This window comes from Heterodontus francisci, chromosome 29, assembly GCF_036365525.1.
Source record: "Heterodontus francisci isolate sHetFra1 chromosome 29, sHetFra1.hap1, whole genome shotgun sequence".
Lineage (NCBI taxonomy): Eukaryota > Metazoa > Chordata > Chondrichthyes > Heterodontiformes > Heterodontidae > Heterodontus > Heterodontus francisci.
This window is the reverse complement of record NC_090399.1, coordinates 64,782,179-64,803,124: the sequence shown is the minus strand read 5'-3', so window position 1 is coordinate 64,803,124 and position 20,946 is coordinate 64,782,179. Positions and strand designations below refer to the sequence as shown.

The 20,946-nt window shown below is 42.8% G+C and overlaps 1 protein-coding gene across 1 annotated transcript; it reads right to left on the bottom strand.

Annotated features, from left to right (window-relative positions):
• Positions 1–6,770: 6,770 nt before the first annotated feature.
• On the bottom strand, positions 6,771–11,362 carry LOC137345888 (probable G-protein coupled receptor 139). The gene is made up of 3 exons (XM_068009133.1): positions 11,293–11,362; positions 7,826–8,682; positions 6,771–6,938 (listed from the first exon to the last, which is right to left on the bottom strand). Exons 1-3 carry the CDS (start codon positions 11,360–11,362, stop codon positions 6,771–6,773), a joined length of 1,095 nt encoding a protein of 364 aa, XP_067865234.1.
• Positions 11,363–20,946: the final 9,584 nt, after the last annotated feature.

Below are 20,946 nucleotides of genomic sequence, written 5' to 3'. Positions count from 1 at the left end.
AAGGTTGTTAAGGCTCCAGGACCAGATGAGATGCATCCAAGGATAATGAGGGAAGTGAGAATGGAAATTGCAGATGCACTGGTCATAATTTTCCAGTCTTCTTCAACACAGGGTGGTGCTAGAGGAATGGAGAATTGCAAATATTATGCCTTTGTTTAAAAAAGGGTGTAACGATAAACCCAGCAAATACTGGCCAGTCGGTTTGACCTTGGCGGTGGGGAAACTTCTAGAAACAATAATTCCAGACAAAATGAATAGTCACTTTGACAAATGCAGGTTAATTAAGGAAAGCCAGCATGGATTTGTTCAGGGAAAATTGTGTGTAACGAACTTGCTGAAGTTTATTGAAGAGGTAATGGAGAGGGCGGCACAGTGGCGCAGTGGTTATCACCGCAGCCTCACAGCTCCTGTGACCTGGGTTAATTCTGGATCCTGCCTGTGCGGAGTTTGCAAGTTCTCCCTGTGACTGTGTGGGTTTGCGCCGGGTGCTCCGGTTTCCTCCCACAGCCAAAGACTTGCAGGTTGATAGGTAAATTGGCCATTGTAAATTGCCCCTAGTGTAGGTAGGTGGTAGGAGAATGGTGGGGGTGTGGTAGGGAATATGGAATAAATGTAGGATTAGTAGAAATGGGTGGTTGCTGGTCGGCACAGACTCGGTGTGCCGAAGAGCCTGTTTCAGTGCCTTTTCGCTAAATAAATAAATAAAAGGGTTGATGAGGGTATTGCTGTTGATGTGGTGTGCATAGACTTCCAAAAGGCATTTGATACAGTGTCACACAACAGACTTGTGAGCAAAATTATTTCTCATGGAATAAAAGGAACAGTAGAAAGATGGATACAAAATTGGCTAAGTGACAGGATACAGAGAGCAGTGGTTAATGGATGTTATTGGGACTGGAGGAAGTTTTGTAGTGAAGTTCCCCAGGGATCAGTGTTGGGACCCTTGCTCTTCCTGATATATATTAATACCTAGGCTTTGGTGTATAGAGCATAATTACAAAATTTGTACATGATATAAAACTTGGAATCATTGTGAACTGTGAGGAGGATTTTATAGAACGGTGTTTGGACATAGACATGTTGGTGGAATGGGCGGACAATTGGCAAATGAAGTTCAATGCAGAGAAGTGTGAAGTGATTCATTTTGGTAAGAAGAACAAGGAAAGGCAATATAAAATAATGGGTACAATTCTAAAGGTGGCAGCAGTAGAGGAACCTGGGTGTTTTTGTGCATAAATCATTGAAGGTGGCAGGACAGGTGAGAGAGTGGTTAATAAAGCGATCATTATCATAGGCTTTGTTAATAGGGGCATAAATTACAAGAGCAAGGAGGTTATGTTAAACTTGTATAAAACACTAGTACGGCCTCAACTGGAGTATTGTGTCCAGTTCTGAGCACCACACTTTGGGAAAGATGTGAAAGTTTTGGAGAGAGTGTAGAAAAGATTCAAGAGGATGGATCTTGGGATGAGGATGAGATGCTTCATTTACAAAGATAGATTAGAGATTCCTCCCAGACCTCCTTTAACCTGCCCTCTTGGTCACTTTTTCCCCTTCTCTTTCTAAACTTTTTTCCAGCCTTGTGTCTGCCTGTCCCCTTTTGTTCTTAGCTTGGGTCCCTTACAGTTCACCAGCCCTCTGCTGGAGAATCTTCCTAACACCAGTACAGGACTTAGGGGTGCAGGTTTCATTGCAGCTTGGGGTTGCCCTGGCACATGTGGCAACTCCTGCAGTACTCCACCACATCTTTGTGGAGTTTTGGCCAATCAAACTGCTGTCTTGACTGATTGAGGGGATATGGAAACAGTCTGAGTACATGTGAACTATTTGCTGTTGTGATAATGAACACCAGCACTGACTGATTGAGCCCAAAGATTTGTTTAACTTCTCTGTGTTTCTGTAGTTGGAAGAACAAATGAATGTGGGAATTTCCAAGTAAAATCTTAAAGAGGAAATTAACTTTAGCTGTGATTTTGTGGACTTTGCTCGAGAATAAACATTGTTTCGGTTTGTGTTAAATAACATCAGGCTTTCAGTAAAGTGTTGGATGAAAGAGTTTGAGGGTGAGATTTCACCACAATTTCATCGATTTTGATATTTAATGTGAGCCCTATCGTTTTCAATTCACCAACTTGAGTGAAAATATTTCTCCAGTCAGTTCATTAAAAGCTTTCTCTAGTCTGTGTTCATCATTAAATATCTCTCATTGTTATTATCATCTTAACTTGGTCATCGTTAATGCGATTAACACATCAAATTTAACTGGGCATTTATCGTATTGCTGTTTGTGGGACCTTGTGTGTAGATTTGCTGTCAGACCTACCTCCAGGAACCACAGCGACTGCAATTCGAGAGCAAACCAATGGTAATGAAGAGCAGAGACAGCTTTGGAAGATGTGGTGTGCTATATAATTGAAAGATCGGAAGTTTCATGTCTTTCAGCTGCTCAATCCCTTTCATTTCATTCTGCAATGTATTTTTCCTATTTTCTCTGTGCCCAATCTACTAAAATGTCAACATCCTCCTGAAATCTCTTACACACTGGCTGATAGTGAATTCTTTTCACTTGTACATTTTGATCATTTGTCCAATGCAAAACTCCAGTGTATTTGTGTTCTGGGAACAACACTTGTGCTGAACCATTCATGGTGACTGCTCTATGTCTCTATTTTGAGGCCCTGTGATCTCCGGTGACAATGCTGTGACATTCCAGCATCATAGAATCATGGAATGTTTCATGGCACTGATGGAAGCCATTCGGCCTGTCCAGTCCCATGCCAGCTCCCTGCAAGAGCATCTCAGCCAGTTCCATACCCCCACCCTTTCCCCATAACCATGCACTTTTTTTATCTTCAGGTGCTTATCCATTTCCCTTTTGAAAGTCACAATAGAATCTGCCAACACTACACTCTCAGTCTGTGTATTCCGGGTCCTTAACCACTTGGTGCATGAAAAGTTTTCTCATGTCGCCTTTGTTTCTTTTGCTGATCACCTAAAATGTGTGTCTGCTCTCTCTCTCTCCATCTCCTCGGTCCAAACCCCTCTTGATTTTGAACACCTCCATCAAATTTCCTCTCAACCTTCTCTAAGGAGAACAAATCCAGCTTCTCCAATCTATCCTCAATAATGCAGTATCTCATGTTGTATGATTGCTTTAAGAGTGATGTCCCTTTAAGAACTCAGTATGCTGATGAGATAAGTACTAGGTTATAGTCATGTGACTTGAAGTGATAGTCACTCTGCATGGTAACACCCTGGACAAAGGTTCTGTATATAGTTTGCTCCATATTGTATGTACTAGTTTAGCTGTTAATAAACTGTCTAGAGATCTTCAAAGAACTGGAATCCATGCACCTCACTGTGTTGCTCAAGATAAAACAAAGAAACTCATGACACCTCACTCCTGGAATCATTCTCATAAATCTTTTCTGCACCCTCTCCAAATCCTTCACAACCATCCTAAAGTGCAGTGCCCAGAATTGGACACAATCCTCCAGTTGAGGCCGAACTACTGTTTTATAAAGTGACCTGTGACCTCAGTCCTCCATCTATTCATCAGTATTTTCTGTTGAATGTCCTGAATCAACTTTATTCTCAAACTACTGGATTCATTAATACACTGTCAGTCTGTGTCAATCAGTGTGCACAATATAAACTGTATTTTCCTAAACAAGAGACTCTATTATGTGTTTTCAAAGGATGGTGTCTAATTGTGTATTCCTGTAATCAATTGGTGTATTGCCAACTGAGTACTACTCTACATTATGCTCTCAAGATCTTGTCCACTGCTGATGTTAAGGTGAATTGTCTTAATTTAGAGCGATTGCCCCACCTTTCCTTTTGAACATCGGTGTTGTAACTGGAAACACAGTAAAAAAAACTAACTTGCATTTGTATAGCACCTTTCACATAGAAAAAAGCTATCAAAAGGAATTATAGACACAGTCAGAAATAAATGTTTGCTGGGACATTGAAGATAGTTGGTTAAAAATGACCATTAATGAAGGATTTTAGAGGAGGACAGTCAATACCATGATGGATCTGGATACAGTCGATAGGGAGAAACTGTTCCTGTTGTGGAAGGATCGAGAATCAGAGGAGACGGAGTTAAAGTGATTGGCAAAATAAGCAACGGTGACATAATGAAAAGCTTTTTACACAGTGAGTGATTAGGATCTGGAATGCACTGCCTGAGAGTACGATGAAGGCAGATTCAATCATGGCTTTCAAAAGGGAATTGAATGAGAAATGAAATGCAGTGATACAAAGAAAAGGCGGGGAAGTGGGACTAGACTAGGGAGAGAATGGCACAGACACAATGGGACAAATGGCCTCCTCTGTGCTATAACCATTCGATGATAATATTATTGAGTTTAACGGAGTGTTTGAAATGGAGAATCACAAAACAGTTACTAAGATTCTAGATTTAAGTAAGGCTGACTCAATGGGATGAAACAGTGTCCACAGTAAACTGGACAAATCTGTTCATGGGTAAAATGACATAAGAACAGTGGAAGATGATCAAAAAGTATGTAATATGATACAGAACCAGTATATACCCTCAGGGGCAAAATACAAACTAGCCAATAAACAGTCATGAGCAACTAAAGATTTAAGATGAAACATAAAACTGAAAGAGAAAGCATACAAAATGTAAATAAAAACACATATCCTGACCATTGGGAAAGATAGAATAACAGCAATTGATGACAAAACAGATAGTAAAGGCTGCTAAAATTGTGTATGAAAAGAACCATGCAAGAGATATCAACACCAACACAAAAACCTTTCAGTTACATTGGGGAAAAGAGGAACAATGTGGGTTCCTTGAAAACATTTAGTGGTGATATTGTCATTGAAAATAAGGAAAGGGCCGACCAGCTGAATAATTATTTTGGTTCATTAATTACATTAGAGGAAGAGGTCAGCATGACAGACATTCCTCGTAAATTAATGTGGAATCAGGGGCAGGCATCAGTCAAAAATAACGCACAGAAAATAACAGAAGTGAAAAATATAATTGTGTTTAAGAGTGAGAAATCCCTAGGACCAGATGGTTTACATGCTGGAATTTTCATAGGAACTGGGTGATAATCTTGTTAAATAATCTTCCAAAGCTCTCCCGATTCGTGAACTGTTCCTTCAGATTAGAAAACTATGTGTGGCAATCCACTATTTCAGAAAGTAGAGAGCAGAAACACAGAGAATTAAAGAGCAGTTAGCTTAACATCCACAGTCAGGAAATGTTAGAGTGCATTATCCTTATCATTCAGGATAGTGTGACTGAACACCTTGAACATTTTCAGCTGATCAGAGGGAGTCAGTGTGACTTTGTCAAGGTTAGGTCATGCCTGATAAATCAAGAGGTGACTAAAGTAGTGGGCAGGGGAATGTCTTACAAATTGTACTGATATAGATTTTCAGAAGAAATTTGATAAATGCAACAGTTAGCTACATTTGAAGCTGATGAAATTGAAGGTAAATTACTGACCAGTGTTGTAAGTAGTGCAGATGGAAGGATAAAAATATAAAGACATATTGATAGATTAAGTGAAGAGACAAAACTGTGGTAAATGGTTTTCAATGTGAGAAAATGTGAGGTCATCAACATGAGACATTAAAAGGATAGAACAGGTTACTTCCTAAATGGTAGAAAGCTGGAAACAAAGAGACATGTGTATCCCGGTACATTGATCATTAAAATGACATGAACAGGGACAAATCACAATCAAAACGTCGAATGGAATTCTGGCTTTTATATCTGGAGGAGTAGAATACAAGAGAGTAGACGTCATGCTTCAGGTATACAAAGCCCTGGTTAAACCACGCCTGGAGTACATTGAGCAGTTCGGGGCAGCACAACTTACAAAGGATATATTAGCCTTGTAGGGAGTGTAGTGGCGATGATTTACCAAGATGATACCTGGACGACAATGGTTAATTTACAAGAGGATATTACACAAACTACATTTGCATTTACTGCAATTTAGAAGTTTAAGGGGTGATTTGATCGATGTTTTCAATATATTAAGAGGAAAAGGTGGGTTAGAGAGAGATAAACAACTTCTGCTGGTTGGGGAGTTTAAGGCTAGAGGGGGGGGGGGCAGAGTCTAAAAAAAAAACAGGCCTTTGAAGAGAGAAATCAGGAAACACGTCTTCATGAAGTGGTTCAGAGACATTACAGGAGATGGTGTAGTCAACCACATGATAGGTTGCAGAGAGATTGAGGAGGTCCTGTAGAGGGATTGTGCATCACCCACAGAGAGTGTGATTGAAGAGAATCAAATTTGGAATGTTCAGAAATATGAGCTTGGATATGGAAGGAAGTAACATGTTGAAGGAATTTGATGATAAAATTGGGGTTCGCCATGTGGTTACAGTTTGGAAGAACAGAGGAGTTGAGGATTGACATTTGAGGAAGGGCTTTCAATGGTGGTTTTGAAAGGGAGGGGGCAGAAGCTGAGAAGAAGGTCAGGTGTTAATTATCAACTAACATCGGATAATGGAACAGAGGTTGAGTTGTCATTAAAGTGGAACTAGCTCAAGACAGCAGGCGGTGGGTTTTGTGGACACGACAAGTTCGAATAGAGACAGGGACAGCCAGCAAAAGCATTTGGTTCAGTGCCAGGACAAAGGGAGCCTCGGATAGGTTTGGTTTGATGGGAAGCAAACATGAATTTCAACAGAAGCAGGTGAATGGATGTTCTTAACTAAGTGGTGAAGACATTCATGCACCTGTCATTGGAGGTGAGACAGGAGCAGGCAGGGGATCAGGCTATAAAAAGGCTAATGGTAATGAAAAAGACACAGGGGTTATCTTTGCATTTCAGGGTGACCCTGGAGATTAGGTGCTTAGAGAAAGTGAGGCCAGCTTCATGTGCTCCAGCAAGATCCAGTTGTGTAGCAATAATGCTCAAGTATCTGTCCCTTGGAGTTGGCTAACAAATATGGGGAATACCATGAAATTCTGTTAGGGAAAGAGAGAGAGTCAAGGTAATGTCAATGAACAGATGTTTTCCAAACATTTGATAACCTTTAGACATCTTTTTTGAGGCATCTTTTTTCCTGCAATTTTCCCTTTTATAAACTATGTGAGTTTGTTCTGGAAACAAAATGTTTACATGTGTTCATTCAACTGTGCATTATAGTGCATGTCGGGACATTTTTTTATTAGCAATATCTCTCCTTTATGTGGAATAAATTAGATGGTGTATTGTTGCTCTAAAACCACAAACTTAGTGGCCAAATTAATGATGGAGTATTTCATGTATAACCATGTTATCCATTTTTACATTCTTTACCTTTCATTTGTTTCGTTTAGTTTAGAGATACAGCACTGAAACAGGCCCTTCGGCCCATCGAGTCTGTGCCGACCATCAGCCACCCATTTATACTAATCCTACACTAATTCCACATTCCTACCACATCCCCACCTGTCCCTATATTTCCCTACCACCTACCTATACTAGGGGAAATTTATAATGACCAATCTACCTATCAACCTGCAAGTCTTTGGCATGTGGGAGGAAACTGGAGCACCCGGAGGAAACCCACGCAGACACAGGGAGAACTTGCAAACTCCACACAGGCAGTACCCAGAATTGAACCCGGGTCGCTGGAGCTGTGAGGCTGCGGTGCTAACCACTGCGCCATTTTTAATATTCTATTGTACATAATGATATAAAATCTCATTGAAGATAACCAATCTTCTATTTGCTCTTCACCTGCCCACAGATGGCCTGAAAAGTTATTTGCTCGGTTCCAGGTCAATGCTAGTTATTTGTTTTTAACATAATTTCCTGTTCAGTGTAAAAACAAAAATCACCCCATTCTTCAGCTCCTCTCTGAATTTCCTCTGTGTCAGTCCATAGATACAACTATTTGTGCAGGAACTGAGAAGCTGCAGCATAAACCCAACTTGTTGGGCAATATATATTGGGTTACTGTAATATTTGTCTGTGTAAAAGAAATTTGCCACTGGCCAGATTAATGAATGCACAACATACAACATCCACAAAAGGATGAAATTGGAAGAAATAGCAAAAAGTAAAATCATGGATTTCCTCCGATTCTTCACCTCTGGATCATGCTGATTCTCACTGTTACTCCGGAGTTCTCTGCGCACTCTATTTGCTAGTATAATGTTTCTGACAGTTAGTGCATTGAACAACAGAATTAGAAGGATTGGTAATAGAGGGGTTATGATGCTGTCGATCCACTCAAATGCCTTCCACAAGGGGGAAGTGAAATAATCAGCTGTGGAAGCACAGAACCATGGCATATTGTCAATAATAAAGGCAGGTTCATTCATGTAGTAAAAGGGGATGGTCCTCAGACAGCTCACCACAAAAACAGTAGTGATAACTACTCTCGCCATTTTCCTGGTGCAATATTTTGATTGTAGCTTCTGACAGCAAATTGCTACAAAGCGATCAAAAGTGAAGGTGACAGTAAACCAGACAGAACAGTCTACAGCTACAATGTATGCAACAAAGTTTACCTTGCACACAGGAGTCAGAGATAGGAAATTAATTGGCAAGTACAAGATATTAATCCGTTGTAATATCACATGGACGATAACCACTGTCAGATCGGCCGCTGCCATGGCCACCAGGTAGTGAGTGATGCATTTGGAGAGACCGCACTTCCCTCGGGACAGGATCACAATTGCCACCAAGTTAACTGTAAGAAACACGAAACCTAAAAATTACCTCAAAACTGTCCCAAAATCTTTTATTTGAAGAATTGTCTAAAGTTGATTAAGAAAGTATTGACATATCAGTTTTCTAGTTCTGAACTAAATATAAATTTTAATTAAAAATTAAATTGTTCATTGGTGGGCTATGGTCTGTACAACCTGTCGAGGGCTCTCTTGTCCTGTTGGGATATGATCTATTTCACTTGTAGAGGGCTCTCTTGTCCTGTTGGGCTATGGTCTGTACAACTTGTAGAGGGCTCTCTTGTCCTGTTGGGCTATGGTCTGTGCAACCTGTAGAGGGCTCTCTTGTCCTGTTGGGATATGTTCTATTTCACTTGTGGAGGGCTCTCTTGTCCTGTTGGGCTATGGTCTGCACAACCTCTAGAGGGCTCTCTTGTCCTGTTGGGATATATTCTATTTCACTTGTAGAGGGCTCGCTTGTCCTGTTGGGCTATGGTCTGTACAACCTGTAGAGGGCTCTCATGTCCTGTTGGACTATTGTCTGTACAACTTGTAGAGGGCTCTCTTGTCCTGTTGGGATATGTTCTATTTCACTTGTAAAGGGCTCTCTTGTCCTGTTGGGCTATGGTCTGTACAACTTGTAGATGGCTCTCTTGTCCTGTTGGGCTATGGTCTGTACAACCTGTAGAGGGCTCTCTTGTCCTGTTGGGCTATGGTCTGTACAACTTGTAGAGGGCTCTCTTGTCCTGTTGGGCTATGGTCTGTACAACCTGTAGAGGGCTCTCTTGTCCTGTTGGGCTATGGTCTGTACAACTTGTAGAGGGCTCTCTTGTCCTGTTGGGCTATGGTCTGTACAACTTGTAGAGGGCTCTCTTGTCCTGTTGGGCTATGGTCTGTACAACTTGTAGATGGCTCTCTTGTCCTGTTGGGCTATGGTCTGTACAACCTGTCGAGGCCTCTCTTGTCCTGTTGGGCTATGGTCTGTACAACCTGTAGAGGGCTCTCTTGTCCTGTTGGGCTATGGTCTGTACAACTTGTAGAGGGCTCTCTTGTCCTGTTGGGCTATGGTCTGTACAACCTGTCGAGGCCTCTCTTGTCCTGTTGGGCTATGGTCTGTACAACCTGTAGAGGGCTCTCTTGTCCTGTTGGGATATGTTCTATTTCACTTGTAGAGGGCTCTCTTGTCCTGTTGGTCTATGGTCTGTACAACCTGTAGAGGGCTCTCTTGTCCTGTTGGTCTATGGTCTGTACAACCTGTAGAGGGCTCTCTTGTCCTGTTGGGCTATGGTCTGTACAACCTGTAGAGGGCTCTCTTGTCCTGTTGGGCTATGGTCTGTACAACCTGTAGAGGGCTCTCTTGTCCTGTTGGGATATGTTCCATATAACTTGTAGAGGGCTCTCTTGTCCTGTTGGGATATGTTCCATATCACTTGTCGAGGCCTCTCTGGCTCTTTTGGACTATGGTCTTTACAGATGGAGTTAGATTTTGACTTTCTGCAATATTGTAAGTCAGGAGAACTGGAAAGCCGGATGCGGGTTCAGTATCTCTTGTTTTACTCCGTCACCTATTGTCAAAATCTACCCCTTGAGCTTTCCATGAACCACAAATCTGCAGCCAGCCGGCAGTCGCAAGCACACCTGAAATTTTAACTTTAATTTTATTTAGAGATACAGCACTGAAACAGGCCCCTCGGCCCACCGAGTCTGTGCTGACCATCAACCACCCATTTATATTAACCCTACAGTAATCCCATATTCACTACCACCTACCTACATCAGGGGCAAATTACAACAGCTATTTTACCTATCACCTGCAAATCTTTGGCTGTGGGAGGAAACCGGAGCACCCAGAGGAAACCCACGTGGTCACAGGGAGAACTTACAAACTCCGCACAGGCAGCACCCAGAATTGAACCCGGGTCCCTGGAGCTGTGAGGTTGCAATGCTAACCACTGCGCCACTGTGCTGCCCACAAATCTGCACACAGACGGCAGTTGCAAGCACACCTGAACTTTTCTGATTTTACACATCTTGTACAATTGAGTAGAACTTTTCAAAAACAGTGACAGTTTGATATGGATTCCTGGCTTGATATTAATGGGGTAACTTTTCCTCGTATGACGCTTGTGTTAAACGTCACCTGGGCAAAGCGCAGAATGGAAAATCTGGCAGGTGGGTCGCACACCACGAACAGAAATTGCTGAATGTTCCCATCCACTTAAAACAACCGCAAAAAACATCTTAGCTGGAATCAAGTCTAAGCAACAGGTGAAACCTCTGCAGTTAAATAAAACATATTTGTACATGAAATAATGTTAAAAATTAATCATTATTAAAATCACCATGTTACAAGTGTAACCCACTTAACAACATTGGGACATTAAAATAGTAATTTCTTTCTGATCTGATCTGGTGCAACCTTTGAGGACGGTTTTGTACTGCAAACAATAAATGGGATTGTTGTTTTGATGTTGTGGTGAAAATTGAAGAAACATTATTTTTGCAATTAAAAATCACATTAAGTAATCAAGAGAAAAATTTCACACTGAGCTGATACCACAGAACAGGGAAAACATAACATTGACAGGCACAAATTGATATTTAAATTTTACTGTCTCATTTCACTGTCTTACCTGGAATACCTACAGCTGCAAGAAGAGGATAGTAAATGAGATCCAACTGATAAATTACAGGGTATTCCATTTCTTGTGTGAAACGCCAATGTCTGTTCTGCCAGGTACGGGACCCTGACCGTGTAATGTCGCGATATATTCAGAGGAGTCCTTATTAATACTACAGAGGACCCTCCATGTAGACAGTCATCTAGGGAATGTGAGCAGGGATATTAATTACATTCCACTGAACAAACTGATTTAATGAACCACATTTACTCCAAGGATTTGTGTGGAATATAATATGTTCATGAAAGAGTATGCAAAACAAAGTAATTTTATATTTTCTTGAAATTTCTTCAAAAAGTAAATTGCAAATACTTTTGCTATGATCCCTGGTGCTAAACTGCATGAACAGCCTATTTGACAGTAACCCTGGTGATGAGATGTACGAACAGTGTCATTTACTGTATCACTGGTATTCAGCTGGGAAACAAAACTGTCTAACTTATAATAACCTTGTGTTGATCTGGATGACCACATCATTTATAACAATCTTGGTGCAAATTTAGATGAACATTTGGATTTACAATAACTCTAGTGTTGAGCTAAATGAACAGTCTCATTTGCAATAACTCTGGTGTTGAACTGGATGAACAGTCTCATTTAGAATAACTCTAGTGTTGAGCTGGATGAACAGTTTCATTTACAATAACTCTAGTGTTGAGCAGGATGAGCAGTCTCATTTACAATAACTCTAGTGTTGAGATGGATGAACAGTCTCATTTACAATAACTCTAGTGTTGAACTGGATGAACAGTCTCATTTACAATAACTCTAGTGTTGAACTGGATGAACAGTCTCATTTACAATAACTCTAGTGTTGAGCTGGATGAACAGTCTCATTTACAATAACTCTAGTGTTGAGCTGGATGAACAGTCTCGTTTACAATAACTCTCGTGTTGAACTTGATGAACAGTCTCGTTTGCAATAGCTCCAGTGTTGAACTGGATGAACAGTCTCATTTACAATAACTCTAATGTTGAAATGGATGAACAGTCCCATTTAGAATAGCTCTAGTCTTGAACTGGATGAACAGCCATTTACAATAACTCTAGTGTTGAGATGGATGAACAGTTTCATTTGCAATAACTCTAGTGTTGAACTGGATGAACAGTCTCATTTACAATAACTCTAGTGTTGAGCTGGATGAACAGTCTCATTTACAATAACTCTCGTGTTGAGATGGATGTACAGTCTCATTTACAATAACTCTAGTGTTGAACTGGATGAACAGTCTCATTTACAATAACTCTTGTGTTGAACTGGATGAACAGTTTCATTTACAATAACTCTAGTGTTGAACTGGATGAACAGTCTCGTTTACAATAACTCTAGTGTTGAGCTGGATGAACAGTCTCATTTACAATAACTCTAGTGTTGAGCTGGATGAACAGTCTCATTTACAATAACTCTCGTGTTGAGATGGATGAACAGTCTCATTTACAATAACTCTAGTGTTGAGCTGGATGAACAGTTTCATTTACAATAACTCTAGTGTTGAGATGGATGAACAGTTTCATTTACAATAACTCTCGTGCTGAACTGGATGAACAGTTTCATTTACAATAACTCTAGTGTTGAGCTGGATGAACAGTTTCATTTACAATAACTCTAGTGTTGAGATGGATGAACAGTTTCATTTACAATAACTCTCGTGCTGAACTGGATGAACAGTTTCATTTACAATAACTCTAGTGTTGAGATGGATGAACAGTCTCATTTACAATAACTCTAGTGTTGAGCTGGATGAACAGTTTCATTTACAATAACTCTAGTGTTGAACTGGATGAATAATCGCATTTACAATAACTCTAGTGTTGAGCTGCATGAACAGTCTCATTTACAATAACTCTAATGTTGAAATGGATCAACAGTCTCATTTACAATAACTCTCGTGTTGAACTGGATGAACAGCCACATTTACAATAACTCTAGTGTTGAACTGGCTGAACAATCGCATTTACAATAACTCTAGTGTTGAGTTGGAGGAACAGTTTCATTTACAATAGCTCTATCCGCCGGTTATAGCCCACTCTCTACCCTATCTGCTGGATTATAGACCACTCTCTACCCTATCTGCAGGTTATCACCCACTCTCCACTCTATCTGCAGACATTCTTTGAGGACTTTGACCTCTCCCCACAAGCAATTATTCCCCATATCTGCTGCCACCTGGTGGCAGAGCATCCAGTCTATTTCTCCAAACTCCTCCTCCTGAATACAGGTCCATTTTGTGACCAGAGTTCTGACCTGGAGCTCTAAGGGTTTGGATGCCACTGAGTCACTGAAACTCTCTAAAGTGTAGGGATCAAGTGTAGGGAACTCAATGACCAACGACAATAAAGAGGCCGGAGTTCTCAGGAAAATGTCCCTTGGATTTGAAAGGAGACAGGGGGAAAAGGCAACGAAAGGTGAAACCTCTAAGAAAAAGGGGAAATCCCGAAGTAAAAGGGGAAATCCCTAAGAAAAAGGGACAGTACATGAGATAAAATGGTCACCCAGGAATACTAGCATCAGGAGGGAGGCAAAAATGGTCAGCCCTCTAGTGTTACCATTGTGGGGGTAAAGGTTCACTTTAATCAGGAATGTAAGCAACCCCTTGACAGCAAGGCAGGATCGAGCAGGCAGGAGAGGCTCCTGATAAAGTGCCCACAGCACCTTCCTGGGAGGATATGAATAAGTGACTCGCCACTCTAGAAAGGAGGCAGCAAGAGGGCAAGGTGCGCTCAGTGAAGAATCCCCTTGAAGGGGATTGGGATTATTGGGACCACGCCCAGCCCAAGTACATGTGTCTACTCAGGTACGACGAGTAAAGGAGACCCTGTGTGGACATTTGGGTGGAGGGGAAGGAGGGTAGGTACCTGGTAGATATGGTGGCGTTAGATATCGGGAATGATTGCTTGTGGGGAGGGGTAGTAGGAGAAGACGGGTTTATGGTCCTCCCGGGGACAACCCTGAAACGATGGCCCATCACCACCTTCTCAAGGGCAATTAGGGATGGGCAATACATGCTGTCCTAGTCAGCGATGCCCACATCCCATGAACGAATAATTTTTTTTAAAACTCATTGATATTGTATGACTGATGCCCTGATACAGCATACCCCTTCTCAATATAAAGATTTAATTGGGGAACAGAGGGCCTCGTTCACCACCCAGAAACATGAATGTGGGAGGCTGGCCAGGATTGAGGTACAGGTAGTTGGGGAAGCTATGATGCGAGCCCAGAAACAATACAGCTTCCCGAAAGAGGCAGAGGATGACTTTGAGAAAGCAGTGAGGTCCCAAGTGGGACAGGGAGTTCTCCGACTGATAGCTCCCCACATCAATCTCCCCATTTGGTCCGTGAAGCAACCGGATGGGTAATGGGGGATGACAGTGAACTACCAGGTCTTGAATACGAACATTCCAGCTTGTGCCCCACGGTTGCTGCTGTGGCAGACTTGATAGTTGCTACCCCAGTCAATGCCCAGATTTTTACTGTTTTAGATATATTGAGTGGGTTTTGGTCCACCCTGGTAAGGAAGGAGGACCAGTGCAAATTCACTTTCACATGAAGGGTCAGCAATATACCTGGACATGTTTGCCCCAGGGCTTCCATTACAGCCCTTCCATCTTCCACCAGTGTATGGCTGATGCCCTGAAAGGATTTTGTCTTCGGGACACCTCGTCCAATATTTAGATGACTTGCTCCTCTTCTCTGGGACTAAAGGGGATCATAAGGAACTTCTGGCAGAATTGCTGGTCTTGTTAAGAGAGGCAGGTTTTAATGTAAACCCCAAGAAGGCCCAGAAAGGGCAGAAGGAAGTCCAATTTCTCAGTTTGACAATCAGACCAGGGGAACAGGCCATAGATCGGGGAGATGGGAAACCAGAGAGGTGTTTAACCATTCGGAGTCAGTGCCAGCCCTCTGAACATTTTTGGGCCTTACTGGGTATTGCAGGGAGTTCACTGAGGATTATGGTGGGAGGTCTGCACCACTGTTAGCCCTCCTTAAGAGCGGAGTGGACTGGGAGTGGACACCACAGTGCGAGGAGGCCTCCAGTGGCCAGTAGAGTATGCGTAGAGGATCCTCACTGAGGTAGAGAAGGGATATTCAGTGGTGAGGGCCATCTGTTGGCCACCTTTTTTTTTATTCATTCACGGGATGTGGGCGTCGCTGGCCAGGCCAGCATTTATTGCCCATCCCTAATTGCCCTTGAGAAGGTGGTGTTGAGCTGCCTTCTTGAACCGCTGCAGTCCATTTGGGGTAGGTACACCCACAGTGCTGTTAGGAAGGGAGTTCCAGGATTTTGACCCAGCGACAGTGAAGGAACGGCGATATAGTTCCAAGTCAGGATGGTGTGTGACTTGGAGGGGAGCTTGCAAGTGGTGGTGTTGCCATGCATTTGCTGCCCTTGTCCTTCTAGTTGGTAGAGGTCGCGGGTTTGGAAGGTGCTGTCTAAGGAGCCTTGGTGCATTGCTGCAGTGCATCTTGTAGATGGTACACACTGCTGCCACTGTGCGTTGGTGGTGGAGGGAGTGAATGTTTGTAGATGGGATGCCAATCAAGCGGGATGCTTTGTCCTGGATGGTGTCGAGCTTCTTGAGTGTTGTTGGAGCTGCACCCATCAAGGCAAGTGGAGAGTATTCCATCACACTCCTGACCTGAGCCTTGTAGATGGTGGACATGCTTTGGGGAGTCAGGAGATGAGTTGCTCGCCTCAGGATTCCCAGCCTCTGACCTGCTCTTGTAGCCACGGTATTTATATGGCTACTCCAGTTCAGTTTCTGGTCAATGGTAACCCCTAGGATGTTGATAGTGGGGGTTTCAGCGATGGTAATGCTGTTGAGATGGTTAGATTCTCTCTTGTTGGAGATGGTCATTGCCTGGCACTTGTGTGGTGCGAATGTTACTTCTGGACAGTGAAACATTTTGCCATGTATACAGGTACCCAGGTGGTGACACTGACCACCCATCACACCCCTACCCGACTATTACTAGAGGGGCGCATCAAAGACGGGACGGTCTCAGTGCGCAAGTGGCTAGGTGGACACGTTTGTTGCATATCACCACACCAAAGATCAAGGCACTGCCAGAGCCTCGGCTGGCAGCTAGCCTTAGTTATCCATGGGTGCCCCATATCTGCACCGTAGAGGGGTCTGGGTGACTGAAGGGAGGTTCCGGGCACGATTACATCCTGAATGGTGAGACGTTTATGTGGACTGGTCTCGTTTTGTAGAACAACTTCCGTTGTCCTTGGGTTGTGGGATCCATGACCCCCTCTGAAGCATTGAGCTGGCTATAAAATTACTATCCCACCTCAGTGCCCAACAGGCCGAGCTGGCTGCTGCCACCTATGTGGTTACCCACCCTCGGGAATTTCCTAACTCCTCCATGATCTGCACTGACTCAATGGTTACTTGCAATGCTGTGACTGAAAATATCAATTTGGAACTGTGGGGCTTCAGATTGGCAGACGGTCAACCCTTAGTCGGCGGCCTTTGCTGAAGGCTATTCTCCAAGTGGTCAGGAAAGGGGAATGGCCAGTATTACGTCCACAAGGCTAAAACTCATTCTAAAACCGAGCCTAGGTGGAAGGGGAATAAGAAGGCAGATGAATTAGCCAAAAGGGTGGGGGGAACGTAGAAGGAACACCTTGGGACCCCTATCAGTCGGGTGTAGGAACAGCAATTACTCCCAGTACACCTGTTAAGATCCAGCTCCCACCCAACTTGAAAGAGGTACAAATGAAGGATGTAGTTCTGAGGGCAACCATTCAGGCTAATCTTGACAATTCCCTAGTGGAAGGACCCTTCGGAGCCCCGGACATCCAGCTGAGGGAAGGAATGTTGTTTCAAGATGATGGGGGGTGGTCCCCAAGAGATATCGTCTAATGTTTATTAGTCTAGTACATGGGGGTCCAGTAGCAGGTCACCCCGATCCCGAGACTACCTGGGAATGATCAGGCCTGTGGTTTGGTGGCCCAGCATCCACCAGGATGTTGAGATTATGAAAGTGACTCTGTTTTGATAAAAATTATTTTTTATAAAAGGAATATATGGTTAAGCTAAATAAATGTTTTAATATCAAGGGGACAGCGAGGGCTGGATTGGTAACAGTGATACTGTATGTCACCTGGCTCAGGCTAGGCTTAGGGTAGAAGCCATGGCAACAGGGGCAGAAAATTAACAATACTCCTTTGACTGGACAAGCCCAGTAGCAGGTACAGAACATCTGGGTGGGCAAAAAAAACTGCCAAGCTGTTTGGTTGTCAGTCACTGCATGTGTCAAGCCTGGAAAAGAAGTCAAGAAAAAAACAGAAGACCACAACCCAGCTTCATTTTCCAATATCTCTGAAGGATCCTGTGAAGTCCACTGTGAATTCATCTTGTTTCCTCTAATTCAAGAGGGCCTGTTAAATTACTTTCAACGCCGCCTGAAGCGAACGCAAGTGAGTATAGAAATAGACGGATAAGACAGATGAATGCGTGGCTGGAAAGAGGGTTCAGGAGGGAGGGCTTTAGATTCCTGGGGCATTGGGACTGGCTCTGGGGGAGATGGGACCTGTACAGTCTGGATAGATTGCACCTGAACAGAGCCGGGATTGAGTTTGTTGCTGGACATTTTGCTCGTGCTGTTGGGGAGGGTTTAAACTAGTTTGGCAAGGGGGATGGGGACATGAGGACATCAGTTAGGACAAATCAGAAATGAAAACGGAAGGCAAAAAATTAATGGATGAGTCTGGAAGACAGAGGAAACAAAGGTTAGAAAATTTAAAAAAAGAGTTTGGCAGTGCTCAAGGGTATCTATTTCAATGCAAGGAGTATAGCAAATAAAGCAGATGAGCTGAAGACACAGATAGATATGTGGCAGTATGATATCATAGCTATTACAGGGACATGGCTACAGGAAGGACTGGAACAGCAGCTCAATGTTCCTGGCTACAAGGTTTTCAGATGCGATAGGGAGGGCGATAAGATAGGAGGGGGAGTGGCAATCTTGGTCAAGGGAGATAGAAGGGCAGATATGTAGGCAAGTCTGTGAGAAGTGCAAGAACAATAGGGCAGTAATAGTAGGGGATTTTGATTACCACGATATTAACTGGGATAGTTTTAGTGTGAAAGGAATTGAGAGAGCAGAATTCTCGAGGTGCATTCAGGAGAACTTTTTGCGAAGTATGTAAGAAGTCCAACAAGGGAGGGTGCAATTTTAGACTTAGTTTTAGGAAATGAAGATGGGCAGGTGGAAGGAGTGGCAGTGGGAGAGCATTTTGGTGGTAGTGATCATAATTCAGTCAGTTTTAACATAATTATGGAAAAGGACAGAGAGAGAACAGGAGTTAGAGTTCTCAATTGGGACAAGGCCAATTTTACTAAACTGAGGAGTGATTTAGCGAAAATGGACTGGAAACAGCTACTTGAAAGTAAATCAGTGTCAGAACAGTGGGAGGCATTCAAAGGGGAGATTCAAGGGGTTCAGAGTAAATATGTTCCCATAAAGAAAAAGGGTGAGGCAGCCAAATCTAGAGCCCCATGGATGTCAAGGAACCTACAGGGTAAGATAAGGCAGAAAAGGAAAGCTTATGTCCGACACCGAGAATTCAATACTATAGAAAGCCGGGAGGAGTATAGAAAGTGGAGGGGTGAAATCAAAAAGGAAGTTCGGAAGGCAAAGAGAGGGCATGAAAGAATATTGTCAAGCAAAATCAAGGTGAACCCAAAGATGTTTTATCAATACATTAAGAATAGGAGGATAACTAAGGCCCATACAAGACCAAGAAAGTAACCTATGTGTAGGGGTGGAAGATGTTGGTATGATTATTAATGTATACTTTGTATCTATCTTCACAAAAGAGGGGGCAATTCAGATATTGTAGTTAAGGAGGAGGAGTATGAAGCACTGGATGTACTAAACATAGGGAGAGAGGACGTATTAATGGGATTAGCATCCTTGAAAGTTAAGTTGGCAGGGCAAGATGGAATGTACCCTCGGCTGTTAAAAGAAGCAAGAGAGGAAATAGCAGAAGGTCTGACCATCATTTTCCAATCCTCACTGGATTGAGGTGTGGTGCCGGAGGATTGGAGAACTGCTAACAATGTACCTCTTTTTGAAAAGGGAGCGAGGGATCGACCGAATAATTACAGGCCAGACAGTCTAACCTCAGTAGTGGGCAAATTATTGGAATCTATTCTGAGAGACAGGATAAACTGTCACTTAGAAAGGAACGGATTAATCAAGGATGGTCTGCGTGGATTTGTTAAGGGAAGATCTTGTTTGACCAACTTGATCGAATTTTTTGAAGAGGTAACAAAGAAGATAGTGCAGTTGATGTTGTCTACATGAATTTTAGCAAGGCTTTTGACAAGGTCCCACATGGCAGACTGGTTAAAAAAATAAAATCCCGTGGGATCCAGGGAAATGCAGCAAGCTGGATACAAAATTGGCTCAGTGGCAGGAAACAAAGGATAATTGTTGATGGGTGTTTTAGCGACTGGAGGGCTGTTTCCAGTGGCATTCCGTAGGACTCAGTACAGGGTCCCCTGCTTTTTGTGGTATATATTAACAATTTTGATGTAAATATAAGGGGCACGATCAAGAAGTTTGCAGACGACACAAAGATTGGCCGTGTGGTAGATAGCGAGGTGGATAGCTGTAGGCTGCAGGAAGATATTGATGGTCTGGTCAGATGGGCAGAAAAGTGGCAAATGGAATTCAATCCGAAGAAGTGTGAGGTGATGCATTTGGAGAGGTCAAACAAGGCAAAGGAATACACAATTAATGGGAAAATACTGAGAAGTGTAGAGGAAGTGAGGGACCTTGGCGTGAATGTCCACAGATCCCTGAAGGTAGTAGGACAGGTTGACAAGGTGGTTAAGAAGGCATATGGAATCCTTTCCTTTATTAGCTGAGGTATAGAATATAAGAGCAGGGAGGTTATGCTGGAACTGTATAACTCATTGGTTAGGCCACAATTTGAGTACTGTGTGCAGTTCTGGTCACCTCATTACAGAAAGGATGTAATTGCACTAAAGAGGGTAATGAGGAGATTTATGAGGATGTTGCTGGGACTGGAAAAATGCAGCGATGAGGCAAGATTGAATAGGCTGTGGTTGTTTTCCTTGGAACAGACAAGGTTGGAGGGAGATCTAATTGAAATGTATAGAATTTTGAGGGGCCTGGATAGAGTGGAAGTGAAGGGTCTATTCACCTTCGCAGAGAGGTCAGTGATGAGGGGCATAGATTTGAAGTGATTTCTGGAAAATATAGAGGGGAGATGAGGGGGTCTGGAACTCACTGCCTGAAAGGGTCATTGAGGCAGAAACCCTCAACCCATTCAAAAGGAGTCTGGATATACACCTCAAGTGCTGTAATCTGCAGGGCTACAGACCAAATGCTGGAAGATGGGATTAGAATAGATGGATTGTTTTTCAGCCAACACAGACGTGATGGGCTAAGTGGCCTCTTTCTGTGCCTTAAACTTTCTATGATTCTATGATTCTACCCAATTTCTGGAAGATTCTAAAGATCCGAAAGATGTGCGTGCTCAGAAGTTAGACTGGTATGCCAGTTTGGAACAACATATCTCATCTGCTGTTTACTTAAAAAAATGAACAAGTAATCTACCCAAG

What these genes read in the sequence shown, in the direction of transcription:
- LOC137345888 (XM_068009133.1), bottom strand. Translation starts at nt 11,362, where the DNA reads ATGGAATACCCTGTAATTTATCAGTTGGATCTCATTTACTATCCTCTT. An exon ending in TGCAGCTGTAGGTATTCCAG is followed by an intron (nt 8,683 to 11,292) that starts GTAAGACAGTGA and finishes TGTTTCTTACAG; the next exon opens with TTAACTTGGTGGCAATTGTG. An exon ending in GAGAGGAGCTGAAGAATGGG is followed by an intron (nt 6,939 to 7,825) that starts GTGATTTTTGTT and finishes CATATTTGTTAG; the next exon opens with CCAACTCCAAGGGACAGATA.